Source organism: Terrapene carolina, unplaced genomic scaffold (assembly GCF_002925995.2).
Source record: "Terrapene carolina triunguis isolate 2854851 unplaced genomic scaffold, T_m_triunguis-2.0 Scaffold182, whole genome shotgun sequence".
Lineage (NCBI taxonomy): Eukaryota > Metazoa > Chordata > Testudines > Emydidae > Terrapene > Terrapene triunguis.
In genome coordinates, this window is record NW_020664533.1 from 273,738 (window position 1) to 296,408 (window position 22,671).

Consider the following 22,671-nt stretch of genomic DNA (forward strand, 5'->3'; position numbering starts at 1 on the left):
TCAAAGAGTAACCTTAAACTTGAATGTCCTGAGTTTTAAACAGAGGATTTTTAATAACAAAAATGTTCTTGTACTTTTAGAATACACCTCTACCCTGATATAACGCGACCCAATATAACACAAATTCTGATATAACGCGGTAAAGCAGTGCTCCGGGGGGGGCGGGGCTGCGCACTCCGGCAGATCAAAGCAAGTTCGCTATAACGCGGTTTCACCTATAATGCGGTAAGAATTTTTGGCTCCCGAGGACAGCGTTATATCGAGGTAGAGGTGTACTTACATGCTCTCCAGGTAAACCAAGTGTAGGTCTGGGAATTTACAGTGTACACAAGATTTTAAACACAATAAAATACTTTATTCAAAAGAAAAATACTTGACATTGGTATTCTAACAGAATTTAAGGGTTGCTGCAATATAATAAATGACTGTGGGTTGATTAGCAGGGAAATCCTCTATGATACAAGTGTAAATTAGTTATTAAAGACATGCTATCAAAATTATTCTACGTACAGTCTTTAAAACTAAAGATTGTTTTTGCTATCTATTTTCCAAAAAGGACTGAATGTTTTAAAACAGCTGAAAACAAACCAGGAATTAAAAATAGTAAATTATTGCTTTATTATCAGAATTTCAATGTAACCTGGTGCAATTTGGTATGCCTGCCAGAGTTCTGATTGTGATTTAATTATATTTCAAATGCTGGCGGCAGAATAGGAATTTATTCGCTGTTAGATAAACCACCGCTCGTAGGCCTGTGTCACTTTTGATGCATGAGTGGACCCACTTAATAGAATGCACAATTTTATGGCTATATAAATTAAAATGCAGTTGTCAGTGGCCTACTTGATTTATGATTTAATATTCATCTCAGTGAAGAGTTAGATTTAAAGAGTTAGATATAAAATACAAGAACTTTCAAGTTGTGGCTTTAGCCTACATTTTATTCAATTTAATACTTCTGGAAGAACCTGAAGAGCAGCTCTGTGTAAGCTTGAAAGCTTGTCTCTCTCACCAACAGAAGCTGGTCCAATAAAAGATATCTCACTTACCTTGTCTCTCTAAAGTACTAACTAGCAGATAAACACAAGTTTTAACATATCTAACTGACTGTGCGTTTATTACATAAAAAGGTATAAAGATGGGTAATACAGGTTTGAACACTGCTGGTGGTGGTAATCATGAGGTAGGAGAGTGTCATTTAAACCTCTAAAGCTAGGACTAACTAAATAAATAAATCCCACTATAAGTTATCACTAGTTCATCTTCGTCCACGATACCAACAGTGTGAGTGGCCACTGACCTTTTCAGTACACATCATGTAGGGCTGCTCAGGATAGGTACACCATCACTGTCCTTAAAGTACAAAGGCCACCTGTGACTTGTTTATAACCATGCACACATCACTCCCATGGGTGGAGCTAACCAGTGGTAAGAAGGGTGGGAAAATCTGGGAGGAACGTTTATAAGCCAACCCCCCCAAAATGGATAGGTAAAAATAGCAAAAACTGTATGACCCTTTCATAAACCGACCCTATATTTCAGGGGTGGGAAAGCTTTGGCTCCCAGCCTGTCAGGGTAAGTCGCTGGCGGGTTGGGACGTTTTGTTTACCTGGAGCGTTCACAGGCACGGAGCCCCTCAGCTCCCAGTGCCTGTGGTTTGCTGTTCCCAGCCAATGGGAGCTGCGGGAAGTGGCGCCACTTCCCGCAGCTCCGATTGGCTGGGAACAGCAAACCGCGGCCACAGGGAGCCAAGGGGTAGCAGGGGTAATGGCAGTGGAGGCATGGCTGAGCCGTGCAGAGTACATAGAAATCCACTTTGAACCAGTGGGTTTCTACTAGGCATGCCTCTGTTCCTGCTACCAGTGCGACTGTGGCTACGCTGCTATTTATACTCACGCTAGCTCAATGAGAGCTAGCGCGAGTATGTGTACATGAGCAGGAGAATCACACCCCTACCTCATAGTGTAGACATAGCCGGAGTCAAAATAATGCAGTGCCACAACCCAAGCATCTCAATATAAGAAGTCATGATTGTCTGATTTAGTCTGTGGCCATATCCGGCTGTTCAGTGACAAAGTGGTTTTTCAGTTCCTTTGCGGCGGAATACCACAGAAGTAGAGATAAAGAGAGCACGTGAGCTGCATTTACCTGCAAATTGTAATCTTGGAGAATTTTCACCAGTGAATCTCTCAGATTAGGAATCTCCATGCCTTCCTTAATGCGGTGAATCAGAAGAATGGGGTCAACGTGGGTACCAATGTTGTTTAACAAGCCAGTAATAAAAGCTGTATAAAAAAAGATGTAAAAAAGTTGTAAGATGAAGCCCCATTAAAATGCCCAATACTAGAGTGCTGTGATAACAGCCAATAGCCTTCTGCTGATTTTATGACAGCTCTTTCCTTAAAAGGCAATGTTAAGTCACATTCATATATTTCTTGCATACATCTCTCGAGTCAGGAAAGAGGACATACTGTGATTGGCTGATTAACACAAAAGTCTTTGAGTCTCTGAAAAGGAAACCCAGAGTATTTAATTGGCCAAATCTTCAAAAGACAACAAAAATAACACGCAAATTTGAAATTATAGTGTGCCCATAGCTGAATGTTTTGGGCACCTGAACACATTGAACCAGAAGGTTAATTTCAATGCATGTTTTCTTTGGAAGCATGGGATAAAGAATTAAATATTTTTCAAGCACTTCTCTGAACCTCAAGTAGGCTTTTCCCACAGGCGTGAAATGCTGTTTCATGCAGTGCTGAGGACGGCCTTTTGCTCCACCCCCTTTACTTTTTGGCCAATCAGCTACCCAGATGGAGCTCTGGGAAGGAGAGCAATTCAAGATCTAGCATCTTCCCTCTGCCCAGGAATTGTGCAGGTCCACTTGAGTGGCTGTGTACATAGGCAAAGGGGGCTGGTAGAATTCCCAAGGTGATGTGGGGCCTTTTTCTCCACTTGCTCAGGTGTTTAACTCATGAACATTTCATCTTGAAAACCTCTCTCTCCTCAGTAATTAGTAACATGCTTGATGATGGTTTTCTGCCCATCAAGTATTGGACTTGAGAACACGAAACTCATCTCTTGTAGGTTAAGAAATGGTAATGATTTCTGGTTACCTGGTACTGGTCTGAATTAGTGGCCAAGTGGTGAAAAGCTCTGCATCCCAACAGTAATCTCATGAGACATTCAGTGCCTGGGAAAAGGGGTGCCTAATCAAGATAGTTTTATAGCCTTGGCTTTAGAAATTCCAAAAGAGGACACAATCATATATTGTAGGTAGCTTTAAAGATTCCCCAAGTGATTTAAATTCCCAATGATATATTCTTTCCTGAATCCGCTCTCTAATAAAAAATGTTATTGTGTTGACATTCTGTCAGTAACCTAGCTGAGCTGTAAACCCAGAGCAGATGCTCAGGCCAGGGCAAATGGGAAAAAAAAACCCCACAAAATAATATTAAAAGATCTTTTGTTTTCACCAAAGTAAAGAATTCAACACATTTAATCTGGTGAAAGAGCAGAAAGATCTAGGCTGATCTTTATTTTCAGAAATTTGCAAAGTGACACATACACTATATGAAAACTTATACAATAGCTCAAACTTTCTGTCAATGTAGCCTGAAGATCAACTTTTCAGAAGGTATAAAAATATACCCTCACTTCAAACCAATTTAAAAGTAATATAATATTTCATGAATTTCTGTAGGTAACAATACACTTACTAAAAGTTGTAGGATGACATCAGATGCTTAAATACTTGCCCTTTCTCACCTCCAGATACTGCAATAGTAGAGGACTTTTTCCTCAGCATGCCAATATTAAAAATGATTACATTGCAATACAACCTCTTGCACTAGGTAACCTGGCATGGCTCCAAAAAGAATCAGAACATATTCTTTTTGCCATGCACAGGGATAATTCAACTCCCCCTCCCCCTAAGCTTACTGCATTTCACCAAACATACATACAAAGCTGCCTGGAGCTTATTCTGCTTACGTGGTTTGTCGATAGAATATAAAATGAGGTCTTCCCATAGTTCTCCATCATCTTGTTCCTTGGCAAATTCAATAGCTTTATCTACATCATACAATTCTTCCATTATCATCTTCAGTGCACTACGGCTATTCCCCATTCTGCCTAGAAGAAAAAAGGAATACGGGAATTATAAAAACACAAAAGAAAAATGTGCAGAAAGCACCCTGTGATAAACATCTGTACTGTTTATACTGTTCCTGGTTCACGAACAAGAGGGTGAAGTCTGAGACCCCAATTCAGCCAAGCACTTAAGCACAGGCTCATTTTAACCACATACTCAAGTCCCTCATTATTCAATAATGTATTTAAGCATGTGCTTAATTAAAGCCTCTGCTCAAGTCCCATTACAGTAAATAGGGTTGTAGCACATGCTTTAGTGCTTTGATGAATCTGGGCCTTAAAATGTTGTTATAACTATACAGAGGTAGGTTAAGCAAAGTGATGTTAATTCTCTCTCTCCTGCACTGCAGGTACATCTGAGGCTGAATAAGTCTAATTTTATTATATACATATACACACATATATATACATACACACACAAACACACACACTTTCTCTTTAAGTGGACCTCATCTTCCAAAGATGCTGAACATTCATAGCTGCAATGACTATAAAATACTTGGATTACAGTGGACTGAACCATCTCTTGTATTGAGTAAACCTATTAGTTCTTTTCTGAAACCAAGAGTTCCTCCACACTTCCAACATACATACAGAACATTTTTCATATTAAATGAGACCCATGAGGTAAATTTCCTGTTCTATTGTCAGTTCTGCCCACCACAGCTTTAATACACACAGACTCCAGGGCTGTATGTTACAATTCCTCTCATCCTGAAGAGGGTTCCCCACCCTGCTGAGAGAATTACATTACACGATAGAGTACTTTAAAAAAAAAAAATATATATATATATATATATATATATATATATATATAAACAAAACAAAAGTCCAGTTTTCTTGCAGGATGGGTGGAATTTGAAGTTCCAAGACTGTAAGCAAAATTGGAACAAGCTTGGGGGTGGGGGGGGCACATGGCTGGGGGGCGGAGGGGGTCGCTGCCAGCTTCAACCCCGCTCTGCTCCCAGCTGAGGCTCACAGACCCCCAGGGGGCTACGGACCCACAGTTGAGAACCACTGCTCTATCATATCCTCCCTTAGTCATCTCTTTTCGAAGATGAACAGTCCCAGTCTTTTTACTCTCCCCTCATATGGAGGCTGCTCCATACCCCTCACTTTAATGTATCTATTTTGACATGGGGTGACAAGAACTGCACATAGTTTTCATGAAGTCGGTTTACCAGGGATTTATATAGTGGTATTATGATATTTTCTGTCTTATCTATCCCTTCCTAATGTCTCCTACCATTCTGCTAGCTTTAACTGCCACTGCACCTTGAGCAGATGTTTTCAGAGAACTATCCATGATGACTCCAAAGATATGCCTACACTACCCGCCGGATCGGCGGGCAGCAATCAATCCAGCGGGGATCGATTTATCGCATCTAGTCTAGATGCGATAAATCGACCCCCAAACGTTTTCCCGTCGACTCCTGTACTCCAGTGCCGCAAGCGGCGCAGGCAGAATCAACAGAGGAGCGGCAGCAATCGACTCACTGCGGTGAAGACACCATGGTAAGTTGATCTAAGTAAGTCGACTTCAGCTATGTTATTCACATAGCTGAAGTTGTGTAACTTAGATCCATCTCCTCCCCAGTGTAGACCACGGACAAGATGTCTTTCTTGAGTGGTAACAGCTAATTTAGACCCCATCTTTTTGTTAGTATAGTTGGGATTATATTTGTGCATTGCATTTATCAACACTGAATTTCATCTGCCACTTTGTTGCCCAGTCACCCAGTTTTGTTAGATTGCTTTGTAACTCTTCACAGTCTGCTTTGGTACTATCTTGTAAGTTTTATCATCTTAAACTTTGCCATCTTAATGTTCACCCTGTTTTCCAAATCATTTATGAATTTGCTGAACAGCACAGGTCCCAGTACAGACCCTTGGGGGACCTCACTGTTTACCTCTCTCCTTTGTGAAAACTATTTATTTCTACCCCTTGTTTCCTATCTACCAGTTATTGATCCATGAGAGACCTTTCCTCTTATCCCACAAATCCTTACTCCCACCAAGGTCCTTTGGTGACCTTGTCAAAGGCATTCTAAAAATCCAAGTACACTATACCCATCAGATCACCTTTCTCCACGTTTGTTGACCCCCTCAAAGAATTTTAATAGATTGGTGAAGCATGACTTCCCTTTACAAAAGCTGCATTAACTCTTCCCCTACATATTATGTTCCTCTACGTGTCTGATAATTCTGTTCTTTACTATAGTTTCAAACAACTTCCCTGATATTGAAGTTAGGCTAACTGGCCTATAATTGCCAGGATTGCTTCTGGAGCCTTTTTAAAAATCAATGTTACATTAGCTATCCTCCAGTCCTCTGGTACAAGGCTGACTTAAGTGAGACGTTACATACCACAGCTATTAAGCTCTGCAATTTCATATGTGAATTTTTTCCGAACTTTTGGGTGAATACCATCTGGTCCTGATGACTTCTTACTGTTTAAATTTAATCAATTTGTTCCACAACTTCCTCTATTGACACTTGAATCTAGCACGATTCCTCAGATTTATCCTAAAAAGCTAAAAAGGATGGCTCAGGTGTGGGAATCTCCCTCACATCCTCTGCAATGAAAACTGGTGCGAAGAATTCATTTAGCTTCTCTGCAATGAGGCTATCTTCCTTGAGTGCTCCCTCAGCACGTTGATCATCAAGTGGCTCCACTGATCGTTTCATAGGCTTCCTGCTTCTGATGTACTTGAAGTTACATGCTTCTGTGGTGGGCTTCTTTGGTATTTTCCCCCTTACAAGGATGTTAAATTTAAATATATTTTGGTTGCTACTACCTAATGGTTCAGCTATCTTTACCTCTTGGACCCAATCCTCTGCTCCACTTAGGACTAAATAAAAAATTGCCTGTCTCCTGGTAGGAGATAGATATGTAAAGTAGTTTTATTGACTACACACCAACTTTGTTTCTGGGAGAAAAAGTTTGTTAAATCACAGGACTTAATGCTTTGTGCATTCTTTCACAGCACAAACTTTATGACAAGATTAAAATTATGTTGCAATTTATTACAACGAAAGTTACTTACTCAGAAGATAGACGGTCTCTTCTACAAAGTTCCTCTGTTGGCAGATCTCAAGAGCCTTAAATTTCAGAGGGGAAAAAGAGAATATGGGGTACCATGCCATAATATTTATTATCAACAAATGTTACAAAGGCCAAAAGATACTTTTCTATAAAGATGCATTACTCATCTGGACAAGAGAACAGCTCCATTAATATACATTGGCAAAGCCTTCAGAATTAATTAAAAGAAGAGACTTTTTGGCACATCTTTCCCTTTGATTTTTTTTCATTTATCTGGAGGTGGAAAGGGTAGGGTTCTTAATGCTATAGTTTGGGTTATACCCAGGACTCAGACTGACGAACATCCTCAGGGCTCACATTCCTGGGGCAAGCAAGGACCATATGCAACAGATTACAGGAGGGATTTTCACCTTTTTTTTCTCCATAGCATGGATCACATCTTAGTATCACATCTTCCATTTCAATCATATCTTAGAATCACATCTTCCATTCCAATCACATAACATCCTAAAGGCAACTACAGTAATGGCTTACATGGAAAAGTAATACTAAAAATATTGTAGCTGCTTTTATGTGATTTAGCAGCTGGACACAAGTAAGAGATTCTGTACCATATGACCAGCAAACTCTCCACCAATGTTCCAAGTTTGGGAACTACAGGCCATTGGGAAGAAAGGTTCTGGCCAGAGGACACTCACTCCTGGCCAACTAACAGAGAAAGTAGCTCCTCCTCTTCCACATCCTGAACTGGAGAAAGTCACCCTGAAACTAGTCAGCAGGCAGAATGAAGAGACCAACATTTGTAGGTACTCTAAATAAGTTACATATAGTACAAAGAGAAAGGATGGGGAAGAAGGCAAAAGAGGAAACATATCAAGTGATCTGTATTAACAGACTAAGCCATAATAAGAGTCAAGTTTTTGAAAATGAGGTTTTCTTTCACTCACACAGGGAAAGTAGGGCAAAGGTTAGAAGATATATTAGTAGGCGTTTATTCAGACATCAGTAAGATCAGAGGATGAAAATCAACATCTCTGTGGTGGTACCATGGTGCAGCAATGCTGATCTCAATGGAGCTACGCCAATTTATACCAGTAGGGAATTTGATTCATGGAGATCAAAAGGAGAATGATACATGATTAAAGACAGATACAGGGGTGGACTTAGTCTCCCTCCCCCTCTCACATAGCTCTGTATGGATTGAAACAGAACAGAGAGAAACCGACCTCCTGTCACACTCAAAGTCAGACCAAGAAGTTCTCCACACTATCTACAGATAAAAACCCAAATAAACAAGTGAATAAGGGTATAAACACAGCTAACCAGTCTTTTTACACTGTGAAAGGAAACATAAGGTAAAAATAGCCAGGTCTTCAATATTACTGCATCTATAATGCTCCCTGTAGAGGGAAGCAGAGAACGTAAATTCTTCTCTTGCAGTTTCTCCGATACTACATCTGTGAAATTGCACTTGAATAATAGTGCTATTTTCTCCTCTCAGATAGGTTTTTAAGTAAGAAAATAATTTCTTCCTGGCCAGTTTACCATTGATTGATAGTGAGAGACTGGATTTATGCATCTATAATATGGGTCTATGGAATTTATACAGGACATCTGGTTAATTGGAGCGGAAAACATTGGTAAATTGTAAATTTTTGTTCCTCATTATTTCTCAGCAGTGTGAAGGGCTAGAGTGATGGTAAATTCAATAATGTTATTTGTAAACTGCTTTGGCAATTTTTCTCTTTTCCCTCTCCACTTTCTTATTGAAAATGTATTTAGTAAATGTAAACAAGATCTGTGGAGTTTAAGGGACTTTCATTCGAACGTAGTGTTCTTTTCTCACGCTTAAAATCCACTCTTGCACTGCCCATTCCACGATCTTCCCAAGCCACACCGTGCTCCACCTGCAGCCAAGAAGCAGAGCAAAATGGCTGCAGTTGTGCATCTGCAAAATTTGTGCACACCGTTTTTTTGCAGCATCACTTGTGCATACAGGGGATAGAATATACATGAACAAAAAGTCATTTGCCCCAAAAAACTGAAGCACAAATGGGTCTTGCACATTCTATGAATGTAAATTCTATCATTTGTATCTGTAAGTGGTGGTGCACAAAATCATATGTGAAAATGATTTGTTTGCATACAAATGGAAGCTCAGTTGTAGCCCACTCAAAAATTCATGCTAAAGTATTGAAGAACTACAGCACCTAACAAATAGAACTTCACAGACAGATCCAGGACTCCGGCAATAATGCACCAGGCCGTGACAGACCTAAAAGAACAGTTAGGTTTTTTAAAAATTATTTAAATTTCATTTATTTTGTATCCTAAGGCACTTCATGACCTTCAGACAGAAGACCATATTATGAGTGTAATTAGTCTTCTAGATTGACAAACAAGTCTGAGACAACCTAATGTGGCATTTTTTGTGTAACAACAACTTCAACCAACTCTACAGTGCTGCTACTCTAAGGGCTTGTCTTCACTACCGGGGTAAGTCAACCTAAGTTACATTATTCACATAGCTTATTAGTGTAACTGGAGTCAACGTAGCTTAGGTCGACTTACCCCAGTGTCTTCACTGCGCTGCGTCAACAGGAGATGCTCTCCGGTTGACTTATCTTACTCTTCTCGGGGAGCTGGAGTACTGGAGTCGACCAGAGTGTGCTCTGTTGTCAATTTAGCGGGTCTTCATTAGACCCACTAAATTGACACCTGTTGCATCGATTGCAGCAGTGTCCATCTCCCCGGTAGCGAAGAAAAGCCCTGAGAGAACATTTCCCAAAGTCTCTGATGCGAAGGAAGGAAAGAGTGTTGTTTGTTACACAAAAAGTAAAGCAAGTACAGCACTGGCTTATGAGTTTATAATGTCAATTAAATGAAAGGAGAACTCGTAAAATATTTTGCTTAAAAATGTACAGATAATGTAATCATTACGTCTACACACGCTGAGGGTAGGGGTACCAGATGTCCTGATTTCATAGGGACAGTATCGAAAAATCAAGGCTGCGTCTTATACAAGCGCCTATTACCTCCCAACCCATCCCAATTTTTCATACTTGCTATCTGGTCACCCTAGTTGAGGGCCACTTTAGGGATAGGTGACCTGGGCAACCATTCAGGACCTCAAACACAAAGGACGAAATCCTTGCCCCATTGAAGTCAATGGGAGGTGTTATAGGTGAATTGGTCCACAATTTCCCTTGAGGGAGTGGAAATGATTAAGAACTCGGTACCATGATGGAAATATGGTCAAGTAGTTAAAGCACAGGATGAGGAGTTAGAAGATCTTGGTTTTGTTTCAGGCTCTCCCAGTTAGACAAAGCAACACTGATTAAGGTACTTAAAAGCTACCTGGGTCTCTGTAGTATGAGGATAAAAAGTACTTACCCACCTCAGAGAGTGTTCTGTGGTTTTGTTCATGCATATTTTTGTAAAGTATTTTAGAATTCTCAGACAGAAAACGCTACAGAAATGCAAAGTAATATTACATATATAACCATACTATCTGGCCTTGAATTGAATTATCACTTGTTTGACCTTCTTGTTAAAGAAAAGCTTGCTGATCCCTTTTAAATGGAATATAGTATTGTGTATGCTACTTTACCTTTTGTGAAATAATAAGAAAAATATGACAGAGGAGATCAGAGACTCAAACTGTTATGATTGTTATGGACATATGTATTTTTATACATCTTCTAAAGCAAAGATTATATAAACATGAATTTTCTCAAACATGGTTTATTACCCAAAATAGACCTTAACAATCCCTTCTGAAGGAGCATTTATAATTTAAATCCACATTCAGAGTATGTTATAAAAATTCAGACCATTTTACATGGTGAAATGGTTCATCTGGCATTCTTAGAACTCTTGTGCCAGTTATTTTCCTATGAAATTTTTTCCCCCTTAACAGCTAGACGTAAAGGATAATTATGAAATTAGCGTAATAGACTTCAGTAAACTCTTGAGCCTGGATGCAATACATGGGAACCAGAATCAACAACAGAGTAACACTGAGTCTTATGCCCAAGGCTATATCCTTCTGTAGGCAGATTAGCATAACAAGGGTTTATTGTTGTACTGTATTTAATTGTATGCAATAAAATTATTTGTTTGAATTTTGTAAAACTAGTTGCAGCCATTGTACACCTACATGTGTCTGCAAAGTTTTTGTGTATTCATGATCACTGCACCTACAACCATGAAATACTTGTGAATCATATGTTGTACATTATACAAAGTCAACTATAAAACTATAGGTGAAATCTGAATCTCAGATGCTTATCTCAAAAATAAGGCAATATGTGCATGACATCATGATAAAAATCTGGCCCTATGAAGATGCTGCTGATATAAATCAAACTGGAGAAAAAAAAATTATTAGGGGCGCTCACAATTTTTAACTCTACTTCAGGGAATCTGTTCAAAATTAATTTAGCAAGAGATTTTTTTCTTCAAACTTCTTTCTCTAAAATAAATAATGATACACTGAGTCATAATGGAACAACAATTACTTGCACTCATTATAAGCAGGGCTGGTAGCTCAGCCTATTTATTGAGGTTGCTCAACACTTCCCAAGACCCTGTTTTGCTTATAATTTTATAAATTTGCTTTGCCAAATTTAACAGCTTGGGCTGAAATTTCCCATAATTATTTTTTTTTTTTAATTTCAGCCAAAATGATTCAGCCAAGATCAAGGTTTTGGAAAAATGTTGTTTTGCCCATGTTAAAAATTCTAGCAATCTTTTCTTTAAAATACTCTAGAGGCCCCATACTTTGAAGCAAGGACTTGAAATTTGGCACGAGAGTGACCTTTGTGTTACGGACGTGCCTTTTGCCATCCCAATGAAAATATGACCATATTTGGCTAAATTAATTATAAGCCCTTGAAAAACTGCTGTTCGCACATGCTCAATAGAGACTTGCTAGAGCTTCACAGCTAAACAGCTAAACACTGGGCATGCCCCAGCCCAGGGTAGAGAAGGACGTCACCTGCAACTGCAGCTCTAGACTGCTGCAGGCCATGCTAGGGCTGAGCACAGGAACTGAGAGCAGGGAACCTACCTCTCTGTGCTGTCAATGACCCCCTTGCTATGCCCAAGCAGTGCAAAGGCAGAGGGGGAGAAGAACCAAATGGAGCGGGGGCAGAGAAGTTGGATAAGGACCATCAGGGGGGAATGTATGACTGGGACTGGACACTGTCAGGGGGTGAGGAGAAAATGGGGAACTGGGAGTTGGGAAGGGGAGGTGACTGGGACTGACTGGGCAAAGTCAGGATGGGAAAAGACTGGGACCAAGAGCTGCAGGGGTCCAGAGAATTCACTGATTTTAATGTCAGAAGGGACCATTAGATAATCTAGTCTGACCTCAGAAGACACTGGAATGGCTGGGCAAGAACGGGAATCAATGTGAGGTGTTACTTTGGCCCTGGTCCTGTAAACTCGTGTGCACACATATAACTTTACACACATCAGAAGTCTCATTTATTTTAATGGGATTCCTCAAATGAGTAAAGTTGCTCACATGCATAACTGCTTGCAGGATCAGGGCCTTTGTGGCATTAGTTATATCATATCTTATCTTTTCTCTGTGGCTCACTTGGCTGATTTGTAAAATGAGTGCAGTACTTGTCTACTTCATACGTATACTAGCATCTGAAAGCCCATGCTGTCACAGCAATAAAACTAAGCCCTAAACTTTGCAATATGATTCTTGATTTCTTACTACAAGCCAGAGCTACATAATGACTGTACACAGGCCAACAGCTAAACTATATATATATTCAGCATGGAAAACAGAACTCAGGACCTTCTACTTCAAAAAAATATAAGCTTCTGTTTCTTGAGTACTGGAGAACTCTGTCATTTGTAAAAAAGCCAAAAATGGCTGACAAAAAATTGGTAACAGCTCTATTAGCTGTTAGTATCTTGAGCAGTTCTCTTTTGATCCAGTAGAGGGCAGTGGCACACACATTAACAAATTTGCAATACAGCAAGCGGCTGACATACCAAGCCAAGAAAGACATCTCTTAGATCTCTGGCTTACCTTCTCTAGCGGACAATGTGTGCTGTCTCTGAGAAACGGCAGCAGGTTTGGACGATCGTATTCAGCGTAGAGACTGATCTGTTTCTCGTGGTACCTCTGTCCTTTATGATGGTCTCTTTTGAAAAGCTTATGCAAATACTGCATGAACAAAAAGTATCAGAACCAAATAGTCATAAAATAATGGCTACCCTGTGAAACTTTCACCACAAACCAACCTTCTTAGTAACTTCCTTGAGACTGAACCAAAAAGTGCATTTCAGGATAGAATACAAATCTTTAGGTTTTTCGTACAGTACCTCCATTATAGCTGTATCCCAGGCCAGCTCTGCTAAGCAACTATTTCTGTCAGTACTTTGAGATAGGTGCTTTCTTTGTTACTCAGTATGACATTCTTTAATTCATAAAATTATTGCATTTTCTATTTCACCAAAAACCTAGGAGAAAAACATTATGGGAAGCTTTCTATTTTTCTAGATAAGCTCAATTGATTGGATGACCATGGGTCAAGTTTTGCGAGAGAGATCAAATGAAAAATACAGCATGCATGTAATGTGTAAAGCATTAAATAAGGTACTTCAAACTATAAATTAACTGCAAGTAGTAGAATGTGTGACGCTCCTCCCCTCTGGAAAACAGGAATTATGAGAGGATTACTTTAAAAGTTATTTTTAGTCAAAGGGAAGCAGACACAATACTTTGAAACTGATGCAGCCTCTTAGCTGTTGGGCATGCAGTTAATCCTCTTTGCTTTATAAGGCTCTCTGACAGCAAACTACACTTAATACATGTGTCTGCTATAATTAGATCTCCATTATACAACTCAGTTGACCCCATCAGGTTAAAGCTTTGACCCCCTCCTATCTAAAGCAGCAACGGTTGCTAAACAGGACAAGCTTCTCTCCCTAATACAGTTTAAGGTTGATGATGTAGTTCTGCATGAAATAAGTCATATGCTTTATGGAAGTTATTGCTCTGGAAATCCAAATGGTTCACTTTTTCTATCAAGCAGGGAAATGCATCTGTAAATTACACCCATATTCCACTGTATTAGCTGGAAGGAAAGCATCACGCTGGGCAACACTTCTACTGTAAAGATGGGAGGAGGGATGAAAGGGAAAAAGTAACTGACAGCAAAACTGGGCTGCTTTACAATCCAGAACCATAGGTGATGGCCCTCAATATGGCATCAGGAGGGTAGAAGAATTCATTAAAAAAAAATTAAAAAAAATCATTTTACTGTTCTACAAATGTCTTTAGGTCAAAGTTAAAGTAGAATGGTCGGAGGAGCCAATCTGTGTCTCATCCACTCATGTAGCTGATCACTGGCTAAAAGACTTCAATGTTGTGTACCTTTATTCCCTGCTACTGCAGTAGGAGATGGATCTGCATATCAACAGCTAACTGTATTTATAAAGGTATGCCAAGAGAGAGCTCCAGCAGAAAGTTTATTCAGCTCAAAAATAAACAGCAAACACTAATATTTACCACATGCTGTAACTCAGGTCTGTTTTCTAATTCTTCTACAACTCTGTCGATCTAAAAAAAAAAAAAGGAAAAAAAAACAAGGGTTAGGAACCCTGAGACAGTTATCTCACCTACAGAACAGAAAGGAAGACATGTGTAGTGCAGACAGTCAGCTGATGACAACTCAATGAAGTGTTTATACTCACTGAAATTTTATCTTCATTATCCAATAGCATGTCCACTGCTTTCTGTAAACCAAGTAAAAGGAGCTCAGCTAAGAATGGGTATGCAAAAGCAGCATATGATATCCAGAAAGACTCTTACTGACCATCTGGATATTGTAGACACACACTTTTCATTTGCATTCATTTGGATGGCAGTCTGCAAAATGCCAGTATTTAAAGGGAGAAATTAATTTACTTCAAACTGGAATTTATCAAATATTCCGCAGAATACTTTTCATAAGCTCCTGCATTCAATGGAAGTCAATATTACATGCATGTCAAGTATGCCCATCCCATCATGGGCCCCAGAAGACTGCAGCCCTATGTAGCAGAACCATTGTAGTAACACTGCAAAGGGACAAGTTGGCTACAGATAAGATATGTATAGGAAATCCACACCCCAGTATGGCATGCAGGGGCACAGAATGCATATGGCCCGCATATTTCTGTGCCCCCCGCTCACAAAACCCCAAAAGAAATCTGTGGGGGGACACGCGTCTCTTCACCGCCAGCCCAGGCAGCGGGTCTGTTCCAGCGTGCTTGGAGCAGCTTCAGAGATGCAAATCACTGCGGGGGCTGGGTGTGCGTGCCTGCGGGAGAGACGTTGATCACCATCAGGGGGCGGGGCTGGCCAACAAGCAATAGAGACTCTGTCCCTCTCTCTTGATACTGCGGCTCAAGGGGCGTGGAGGAGGATAGATCTTTTTTGTTATGCAGGAACAAGGCTCTGTCCCCGAGGCAGAAATGTAGCAGCCTGACTGCCTAGTAAAATGTAACTTCTTGAGAATTGAAAAAAACACAATTAAATATTAGTATCATGTTACTGAAAATTGTTTGTTTTTAAGTTAAAGAAAAAAGCTTTTGTAAAAAACAAAAAAACAACCCCCCCCCCCACATTTTGTTAATGTTGTGGTTGATGGTTAATTGATCTCATTCTCTGAGGCAGAAATGTAGCAACCTGTCTACATAGTAACATTATTAATTATTCTACCGTTAGTTAACTGTTCTCAGTCACAGTCAATTTCCCCAGCAGCATAAAAACCTGTAAAAGTTTTAAGGCCCCTACCTTGCCAGAGCGATGTAAAGCCCTATAAATGACAGTAAGGGAATCAGCTAGGAAGATCTATGCACTTTCTCACTTTTTTTCCTGTGCCAAAGTGGCACAATGGGGTTAGATTTTTACGTACCCATTTTTTAAAAATAAAAGACTTTTGAGGGCAAATAAAACATTTACCAAGCAGTCAATAAAATGTCAGGACAGGCACTTCCCAAAGTACCCAGCTAGGTCCAGCACAATGATTAGCAAAACTGTATGACTTTCATGTGTGAAAGTCTGAGCAATTTAAAATGACATTCTAGTTTTTCCCCCCCATTTGGTGTTCTGTAATGTAATTTAAATGAAAATCCAGGATTATAACTGGAATGCAGGGTATTAGTTACCAAGTATTTGTAACTTAACTTTCATGTATTTAGGAAATGCTGAATAGTTATTGTGACTTTTTTCTGTCTTGTAGTTTAAGTAACTTACCAAAACAATTGAAACTGGTATGATTATATTGCATTATTTTGACAAATAAAATGTGAGGAATTTTGCAGAATTTTTAATTTTTTGGCACAGAATTTTTAATTTTTTGGTGCAGAATCCCCCCAAGAGTAAGGTGTGCTCCAGGCAGTGCTTAATTAGTAATGAAAGAGGTACTGGGGCTCAAGCCAGGGCTGATCCAGCAAACCCAGGGGTGCTGGGGCTATGAACTGCCAAGTCAAGAGGTGCCAGGGCTCAGTCCTGGCAAACCCTGGCACAAATTAACAGGATAACCTTACGTAGACCAGTGTATGGGCAGGCATGAACACATCAGGGGTGTGGCCAAATGGATCCAGTTTTGCTCCCCACCACCACCACAAAAGGAATAATCTCATGTCAATACCCTGATCTTCAGACATAACCTACTGTATCTCTCAAGTGAAATCATAGACCCACTGTACTTAAATACTTGTAAAGACAGCACACCAAGAATGATACCGAGCATACCAAAGTCTCTGTTTCAGCCTCAAGGCTACAGCAGCAACAACAAAGGGGCTGCAGATTCGGCCCATGGGTGGGGTAAATTCCATCCCCCAAAGCTCGTGTCATTCATTCATCAAGAAAAGTTCATCTGCCTGCATTCTAGCCAATTTCAAGGAAAGAATACTGACTTAGGTTGGGAATTAGGTTGATCACCTTGTACTTTTGCAAGCAAATTAGTCAGCTGCATACAAAGAAAAGTGGCAAGACTATCCAAAATGTGTGTGAGGTTAAATCCACTTCCCCAAATGTTTGTTGCTTTTTGGCTCGTTAACCTTCCTAATTTGATTGGAAACACAGCAATAATCTTACAGCAGTCAAAGCCCTGGGTGATGCTTTACAGGAGATCTGTGGCTGAAGGAAAAGCAGAATACAGAAGCCAATATCCACTATGGCATTTTGAGAGAAGGATTTTGTTCTCAGGGATGTATGATGTTATTTTTGTTTCCTGACTCCAGATGATGCAAATATAGTAAGTGCCTTCATGTCACCTCCCAATGTGTTTAGCCATAGTACACAATCCCACTTCTATAGCATTCTGTTTAACAGGCATTCAGTTCTAACTTGCTGAAATATTTATGGCTCAAAAAGAGATAAAGTATCATTAAAAATCATCATACCTCTGAATCAAAATCCATGAGTAGAACAATTTTGTCTCTGATAGAACTGAAAAGATTATGTTTATGGATCAACTGGAAAACATCTTTGTGTCTCAGTGTTAGGTAAATTTCAAGGGCTTTGCCATAGCGTTGGTCATAGGTGTATCTGAAAGAGATGACGTCATGACACACAAAGCCATCCACATTTGAAATTAAGAAAATCGTGCACTAGGATGAAAATGGACACGTTACTTGTTTCGAGGAACAAAAATGTTAATAGTTTAAATAATTCACTAAGAAAAAACATGGACAATATGATTTTCAACAGTTTATTAAACTAGTAGCCTGATGTGATTTTTGTTCCATCCCATTGCTCCCCTCCATCCAGAAAAGAGTTGCTAAGGATTGCAATCAATACATTTACACAGAGAAGCTGGAACAGAAAGTGGTTGATATTCCAAAAAATGGATGATGGTAATTTCAATCAAGGTAGGCAGTTTAAAATGCACTCACAATTCCGCAAGAGTTCTGAGCAAGGTCCTATTCTGTGGGTCTTTCTTCAGGTGATCCACTACTACTTGAACTATGATCGCATTGTTATAGAGATCTCCGGGCCACTCTTTTATCAGCATTGCGAAACCCTAAAAGTGGAAGTGATTATTGATTAACAGAAATAGAAAGAACTGCCTAAATAATATTTCAGAGCATCAAAGCCTCAGCTAGACTTCTAAAATGTCATCAGCCATTTTTCACCCACTTATGGGCATCCACAAAAATATGAAATTGAGGGTACAAGTTTTGTTTTTTTAGGCCCTGATCCTGGATAGACTTGTGAACATATTTAACTTTATGCACACAAGACTTTGTAGGATGAGCGACAGTTTCACCACCAGTATGCCAAGACAGAATTCTTCATGATGTACTAGGAGGCAGTCTACTTTGGACAAAACAGATAAATTTAAGTAATTAACATTGCTTTTAAATGTGGAATAACCAAAAAGATAAGGATAAACGGTGAGACTTCCACAGATATACTCTTACTGACAGTGACACCGAGTCCACATTTTTATGCAAAAAAGATAAGACCTTCATTTTTAAGGCCCACAGTGTACACACACATTCACTGAAAGCGTGCTCTGAAAAAAAATGATGTGCATATTTATGTGCACTTCTACTGGGATTTGTGCACATGCAGATTTCTGAAAAATGTAGTCCAACACAACGTCGTAAAACATTCCCTGACCCAGGCAGCTTCCCATGCAAGGTCTCTATCCCACAACTTGTTACACACAAGTGGATTGTATAGAGCCCTCTCCGTTGAAGTCAATGGGGCTCTGCATGGTCATAGCACTCCACACTGTATAATTAAGTTGCAGGATTGGGATGCAAGGGTCTGATCTTATGAGGGACTGAGTGCCCTCAGTTGAAGACAGTCAGCACCTCTCAAGGTCCAGCCCTATGACAGAATACTGTCATTACTAATACCATTTTAAATAATTGGCTGTAGTTAAATTGCTACCTTTCAGAATCATCAAACTACCTGGACTGAGACTGAAGAGATATTTTGATTACTTCCAGAATACACAAATCACAATGTGTGGGCCATTTACCATCCTTACCTTACCCTCTCATTCACCCTTTTCCACCACCTTTGTTTTTCATGTCTTCATAAATCATATCATGCCATTAGTTAGAGAGTAACCTCTTTTGGACTCTATATACTTTTGTGTTGTTAAACAAATGAATAATAATGATTATTATTAACCAGACACAATACTTTGGTCTCTAAACGAGGTGCACTGATAAGTATTTCAATGTTTATTGCAAACATTATTGGCTTTCATTCTTGCTTTGTTGTTAAACCTAGCATCAGTGCTCTATTTGACTACTGTAGAGTTGGCTACCAATTTTCTAAATTGCTCTTTAATGATATTCTAGTAAGGACTATTACACGTGGATGTGTCGGAACACAGTACCTCATAGTCACTCTCCAAAAACTCATGCAGGACCATTTCATAGATGAGAGGCTTCAGAATTGGATCCCGTCTTGGCAAATAACGGCTAATTGCCTACAGGGGGAAACAGAACAGCATGGCGTTAAAATAAATTATTGTGCTTAAATATCCTCAGACAGAATACACAAAAACGAATTCTTTCCCAACAATTTGAAGTATAAAAGCAAGAATAGCCCTTGGTAAACATTAAGAGTACTGTAAATTCAGATGTTAAGTAGTTTACCTTAAAATAGTCCTGATCTGGGTTCCATTACTCACTTGAAAGAATTTTCATGAGAAAAGATGTAGGTGAGATTGGAAATCTGCCCCGGTGTCACTAAGCTTTTCTTCATGTTACAACGGGGCAGTGTGTCACAGATGCATTTAACTGTTGAGTTAGTACTGAGGATTATCTCTGTATTGTTTTACAACTTTTGGGTACACGAGCCATCTAGTCCAACCTCATTGGCTTCAGCCATTTGAAAGGAAAATCCTATACGTTCAAGTTACGAGTTAGCACCTCAACAAAATCTACTTGACTAAATGTGCTACCATATTTACTGAAAGGGTATTAAAGCACTCATCTGGCACAATAAAGTAAACGTACTTTTCAAGGTATCATCTCATCTGTCCAAACAAAGCTTAAGCTGGGAATAAGTAAAAACAACCACCAAACAACTTGCAAAACTAAGCTATAACTTCAAAAATGGTTTTTCCATCAAACACTGAATAGAAGGGTTTGATCTGATGTCCTATAAAGGTATTAAGAAATTACATCCCAACAATCAAGAGACAGGAGCATGTTCCAGGGGTGAGATCAATTCACATCATGTAATTATAGCAGAGCATATTATTATGCACTACAGTTCTATCTAAACGTAAAGTGATATTATTATAGCAATAGGGTTTACATTAGCAGATTATCAGTGCACACTTTGGATGTGTTGTGACTGTGAGGCACATGGCTGAAGTACCAGAAAAGTTCACCTACAACCTGCTAAAACATCTGTTTAGGTACAGGTCAGAAAATGGGACACACATACACAATCAGGGACATTTTTTGATTACCATTTTTCATCAAAACTTAATTTTTGTTGCAATTCTCCAAACAGCACTAATGCTTATTTTGAGTTGATGGGACACTAGATGGGGATGGCTCTGAGTTACCACAGAGAATTCTTTCCTCGGTTTGGGTCTTTCCCACATGCTCAGGGTCTGATCATCATATTTGGGGTCAAAAAGGAATTTTCTATCTGGTCAGATGGGCAGAAACCATGAGGATTTTTCACCTTCCTCTCCAGTATGAGGCACGAGTCACTTGCAAGTTTAAACTAGTGTAAATGGTGGATACTCTGTAACTTAACGTCTTTAAATCATTATTTGAGGACGTCAGTAACTCAGCCAGAGATAAAGGGTCTATTACAGCAGTGGTTTTCAAACTGCGGGTCGTGACCCAGTATTGGGTCGCAGAATGTAAAGCACTGGGTCGCGGCGGCTCTGGTCAGCACCGCGACCGGGCTGTTAAAAGTCCCATCGGCTAAGGCAGGCTAGTCCTACCTGTTCTGACACTGCGCTGCGCCCCGGAATCGGCCAGCAGCAGGTCCAGCTCCTAGGCAGGGGGACCACGGGGCTCTGCGCGCTGTACCGGCTCCGCACTCCCATTGGCTGGGAACTGGTGCCTCCAGACAAGGCGGTAGCAATCAGGGGGCCCTGCAAAGCTTAGTTGCTCAGGCTTCGGCGTCAGCCCCAGGTGGCAGGGCTCGGGGACCTGGGCTTCAGCCCCATACAGCAGGGCTTCATCTTTCTGGCCGGGGCCCCAGCAAGTCTAATGCCAGCCCTGCTTGGCGGACCCCCTGAAACCAGCTCGCGGTCCCCAGTGGGCCCCGGATTCCTGGTTGAGAACCACTGTTCTAGATGACCTGTTTCCCAGTGGCCACTGGGAAATCCCACTTTCTTTTGGAAAATCTAAATTGGAAATATTAACTATAACAAATTAGGGCATCTTGCAGGATGGGAGCCCACACAGGCAAGCCCCAATACTCCCACAGAGACCCTTTGTAATAGAAAAGGGATCTGGAAGTAGCATGACAAAGCAGGTGTACTCGCCGTGGGGACTGGGAGGGGAGAGGCGATTTTAACTGCTCTTCTCATACTTCTATTCTGTTCTTTTCTATCCCTCAGCTGCCTCCTAAACAAGGGCTCTTAAAAACAAAAATAACTGATCTCAATGCAATCCTTAGATTCCTAAATACAGCCTCAGTGCATAGTAGCCCAGCCACTTCTTTCTCCCAGCAGCCTGGCCACAGCACTAGAGCAGTACTTTTCCCTTTGAAGTCCCATTGTTAGCAGAGGGACTTCAAATGGAAAATGCTGCTTCCTCCTGCTGTTTTGCCTCAGCACCCAACAGGGATAAAGAAGCAGCTGAGTTGTTTTAAAATGCACGTAAGAAGCTGAACTAAAGGCTGAGTTAAAGTTCCTAATGTCATTATTTTGTTTTGATTTGTTTAAGATCCCTAGTTGAGGTGGGGAATTTGGGGGGGAAGGACTTGGGGATGGCAGGATTAAAAAAAAAAACGAGACCAAGGGACTTGGATGCCTTAGTAGCTAAGTCCTGCACCATTTGACCCATTACAGAAATGTAGTTTGCAAAAGGGGGAAATACACAGAAACATTCTTCCTCCCCTTATTCCCTCTTTTAAAAGTAATAGGTAGAGACTTTTTGCATGTGCATGAGGGGATCCCAACCATGAGTCAGTATACGGCTGTGACATCACCAAAAAGGCACTATGAGCCAATCAGCATATGGAGGCCAGTCCTGCAAATTCTTAAAGCCCCTTGGGATCAGATCAATTGTCTGGATAACAGCATCATCTGTTAGCTAAACAGATTGCCAGCTAAAACATTAAGGATGCTTTGCCAGGACTCCATTAGAAGTTGATTGGCTTGTGAACTAGGGGCCTTATCCATAGCAAAATGCCTGGCTAATACTACAGAATTTGTATCTATAGCCCTTTCACTGTTGAGGAATCCCGGAACCTTAGTTTCACTACCACTTTGCTCATTTGCACATTACATTAATTT

General features: G+C 40.2%; 1 protein-coding gene across 1 annotated transcript in view; it reads right to left on the minus strand.

The window, feature by feature from the left end:
* LOC113407040 (vacuolar protein sorting-associated protein 41 homolog) overlaps window positions 1-22,671 on the minus strand; it is a 141,655-nt gene that overhangs the window by 14,445 nt on the left and 104,539 nt on the right. The window contains exons 17-25 of the mRNA XM_026654127.1: window positions 19,573-19,665; window positions 18,110-18,237; window positions 17,618-17,762; window positions 14,918-14,959; window positions 14,733-14,783; window positions 13,248-13,385; window positions 7,197-7,251; window positions 3,991-4,131; window positions 2,149-2,285 (exon numbers count right to left, since the gene is read on the minus strand). Of these exons, the coding sequence (XP_026509912.1) occupies window positions 2,149-2,285; window positions 3,991-4,131; window positions 7,197-7,251; window positions 13,248-13,385; window positions 14,733-14,783; window positions 14,918-14,959; window positions 17,618-17,762; window positions 18,110-18,237; window positions 19,573-19,665 (930 nt within the window). The remainder of the gene's footprint in view (window positions 1-2,148; window positions 2,286-3,990; window positions 4,132-7,196; window positions 7,252-13,247; window positions 13,386-14,732; window positions 14,784-14,917; window positions 14,960-17,617; window positions 17,763-18,109; window positions 18,238-19,572; window positions 19,666-22,671) is intronic.